Consider the following 3,879-nt stretch of genomic DNA (forward strand, 5'->3'; position numbering starts at 1 on the left):
CATCTGCAATTTTGGTCATCTGTTATCCGTTGATATGCTTTTATCACATTTTACCTGCCTCTTTTTTGATAGAGGGTAGGGGGCGAGCTTTGAACTTGGTTGCTCAATGGACATTGGCAAAAGATAGAGTTAATTGTTTCAATACACACTGAACTTTAGGTAGTGTCAAGTTTTACTTACCGTACTTTAACTTGCACCCAATTACTCACTGAACTTTATAATGTTGCCCTCCATTACTCATAAAGAAATTTTCGTAAATGACCCTTTCGCACGTGGAGGACGGAATTCACAGCTGGCAATTAAATGCCAGTGTCATTGATTCCAAACACCAATGAAACACGCCTCACCCGATTCACAAAAAATCCTCCCTAAAAGCCAAATTCTGGGGCAAAATTAGAAATCACGCAAGAAGAAATCACCAAAGTCCAAAATTGTTTCTAACCCTAAGCCCCAAATCCATTCTACCCCATCGACAGTCCCCCCCAATCTGACGAATGAGGAACAATTTTTTTGATTGAAGTGGAAAAGACGTGAAGATGGAGGGAGGAAATGAAGGTAATTTAAATTGTTCAAATTTATTTTTGGAACTCCAAATCCTTTGAATTTTTTTTGCACTAGAAGATGGTTGAAGGGGGCCTGGATTGATAGATAGGATGTTTTCACTACTATGTCTGTCATCCTTTCATTTATTGGCCATCCATTCTGAAAATGCCCCCTATGGACTTAGCAGATGATTAACCTGGTTCAAATGTGGTATTAACTATCAACCTCCAACGATGGTACACGAGGATAATCTTGCCAAGGTGCAGCGAGCTATGTGCATGACTAGCAACAAACACTGCTATAGCTGAAGTGTTTTCACAAATTGGGTCTGATGTATGCCAAAAGGGCATTTGGTCATTGGTATGTTGGTGAAGGAATGAAAGAAGGTGATTTCAGTGAAGCTCGTGAAGATTTAGTTGCACTTGAGAAAGAATACAAAGAAGTTGTTGGTGAGGCGTAGATGATGAAGAAGAAGGCGACTGTGAAGATTATTAATGTTGTTGGCCTTCTAAGTTCCTCAAATCGCGATAGTTGGGCTATTATCTATGTCCTATCATGTGCTATTGTGTTTTGTGTATTAATGTTTTCTTACTTTGGATAAGGCATTGTTCAAACCTTGTTTGTAGTAGAAAGTTCGTCTACAAAGGGCTTCAAGAGTTGGATGGACCAGCTGCATGCTCACCCAAGTTATGACAACAAGAATTGTGCTAGTTAAACGATCGATATATCTTCATTTTCAAGTATAATGTCTTTATAGCCAAACAAAGCTCATGATGGAACAATTGAATGTTTTTAGATATACACAAGCAGCTTTTGAATAATGTCTTTAATTCTCAATAATAACAGAACAAAAAGAGAGAGAGAAAAAAAGGAAGTGTACAAATATACAACTTCATTAATGAAACTTTGAAACCATTTCACTAATGTATCACACTCATTACACGTCGTTAAATGCCATCTCATTTCTCCCAAATACCAACGAAACACGCCTCAAAGTATGTCGCCTTGAGTGTCTTAAGTCTTTCCTATGTAGATGAAACCAAATATACAATATCTTCAGTCCTGACAACCTATAGTAGGATCTGCAGCAATCGTACACAAAAAAATCAGTTAACTTCTCAGACAAACTGTTTATAATGCTTGAAATGTAGGTTCTTGAATTGAACCATCAAATGCGGGTAACCCATTCTCAGTTTAATTAGACCTGTCTCAAAGTGAAACATCAATTCAAGTTTGGTTCCAAGATGGCAAAATGCAGAACATGTTTTACTGAACTAGATTCCTTTATTTCTTATCTTTATCTGGTTAAAGAACGTAATGCCACTTTGTAATTTAGGCCCTTTCAACCATCTTCCAATACAAAAAATTTCTAGTTTCCAGCAGATAAAAATTTCATACATATTAATTCTTTAACATAATAGACCATATTATTGTCTCATTCTCTAAAACACATTCGATGTTTCTCCTCCATGGCTGCTTTAAAGAGGAAAAATTGAAGGATATGGGTTCCAGAACCAAAGTTGAACAATTAAAATTACCTTCAATTGCTCCATACATCTTCATGCCTTTTCCACTTTAATAAAAAAAAAAAAAGGGTTTCTCGTTAGTCAGATATGGGGGGCCTTCGATGGGGGTAGAATGGACTTGGGGGTTAGGGTTAGAAACAATTTTGGGCTTGGGTGATTTCTTCTTTCGCGATTTCAAGCTTTGCCCCAAAATGAAGTGGCTCTTAGGGTTCACAAGATTTCAAGTGATTTGGGTGAGGCATAATTTGTTGGTGTTTGGGAGAAATGGCATAGCATTTAACTGCTAGATATGAATTCCGTCCTCCATGTGTGCAAGGGTTATTGATGGAAGTTTTTCGGTGAGTAATGGAGTGCAACGTTATAAAATTCGGTGAGTAATAGGGTGCAAAGCGAAGTACAATGAGTGAAACGTGACGCCATTCAAAGTTCAGTGTGTGTTGAAATAATTAACTCGTAAAAGATATATGGATACTGTTTCTTGCTTGGGATAATGTGGGCGTAAGATGAGTTTGTAGCTCTTGTTTTGGTAGATAATTGGGATTTTAATGTTTTGACTTTCATTTCATTCTATAGTACCCTACATGGTTTAGTAATCGTGTTTTGCCAGTTTAGAATGCTTTAGCCCACTATCTGTTCCCAAAAAAAATAAAAAAATTACTTCGGTATAATCAAATTCTTTGCAAAGCACTTGTTAATGTGCATTTCATTTCTTATCGTGAGAGGTTTCCAATCCATGATGCCTGATGGTGAACATTAATTTTTTTACTCCTATTGTAGAAGGCATATCTTGAAGAATTGGTAACATATAGTACTTGTTCGGTAGGTATTTTGATAATTTATTTTTTGACCGTTAAAAATAAAGTGGGTCTACCTATAAGAGAAGAATTCAAAAATGACGGCTGGAATAGTAAAATAACGGTCAAAAAATTAATTTTAATTTGGCTTTTAATCTGTACTAAACAAGCTAATAGGCTCAAAAATTTTAGAAACCTAATAGTTGGCAAGGGTAGAGATATACATTTAAGTGCTTAACTGTGCAAGGTTGGTTGCAAGTCCTAGAGCAGCTGACTAATAGCCTTGGCCCTGGGCTGGATTTCACATAGAAATGTAGCTCATCTCAAAGTGAACTGAGTCTATGCACAGCAAGTGTACTAGCCGAATTTAAACAGGTAGTGTAGTCAATAGCCGAGCTGAGCCACTCTAAAGGATAGAAGCTAACTTGGAACTTCATTTAGCTTTGAAGATAAACGGCCATACTGAGTTCAACACTGGTGGCACACAAGATGCATATGGACACAGTAAAGCAATGGATTCAGAAGAAAATTCACAAGTTTAAGTTGTTCAGAGAACTTACAACTAATACGTGGGAACAAGAGAAATGAAAATGAAGAGGATCTGAAAATGCATAGCTTATGAAGCATCACCTATAAATCAAAGTCCACTGATCTTGTCATTGCCAAAGTTCCTGATCATCTTTGCTACCTCCTTAGTCTTTCCTGTTGGGAATCTACTTATACATGCACAGCGGAATTTAAAATAATTTTCGATTCCCACCAAGAATCGCCTTTGTGTTTAGATAGAAATTGTGATAAGACTGTACCTTTTTCAGATCTGCAATCCTTTTGCTTTTCTTTTCGTTCCACAACCATGATTCGCCACCACAGCTGTCCAATTGTCCAGCCTCCAACGGTGATCCACACAGAGAATATGATTGCAGCCTCTAGGGTTTTCTCTTGTGCCAGCAAGAATAATGAAAATCTTATGGACCTCAAACCCTAGTTATGTATTTATATAAACCCAAACAGGCTCG

The 3,879-nt window shown here is 37.2% G+C and overlaps 1 protein-coding gene and 1 pseudogene across 1 annotated transcript in view; both read left to right on the plus strand.

Annotated features, from left to right (window-relative positions):
• Positions 1-536: 536 nt before the first annotated feature.
• LOC111385598 lies at positions 537-1,264 on the plus strand (annotated as a pseudogene).
• Positions 1,265-2,181: 917 nt separating this feature from the next.
• The window catches only part of LOC111385599 (exonuclease V, chloroplastic-like), a 5,264-nt gene continuing 3,566 nt past the window's right edge, over positions 2,182-3,879 (plus strand). Inside the window, exon 1 of the mRNA XM_023010005.1 lies at positions 2,182-2,199. Within this exon, the coding sequence (XP_022865773.1) occupies positions 2,182-2,199 (18 nt within the window). The remainder of the gene's footprint in view (positions 2,200-3,879) is intronic.

The sequence above is a fragment of the Olea europaea genome, unplaced genomic scaffold, assembly GCF_002742605.1.
Source record: "Olea europaea var. sylvestris unplaced genomic scaffold, O_europaea_v1 scaffold3216, whole genome shotgun sequence".
Classification (NCBI taxonomy): domain Eukaryota; kingdom Viridiplantae; phylum Streptophyta; class Magnoliopsida; order Lamiales; family Oleaceae; genus Olea; species Olea europaea.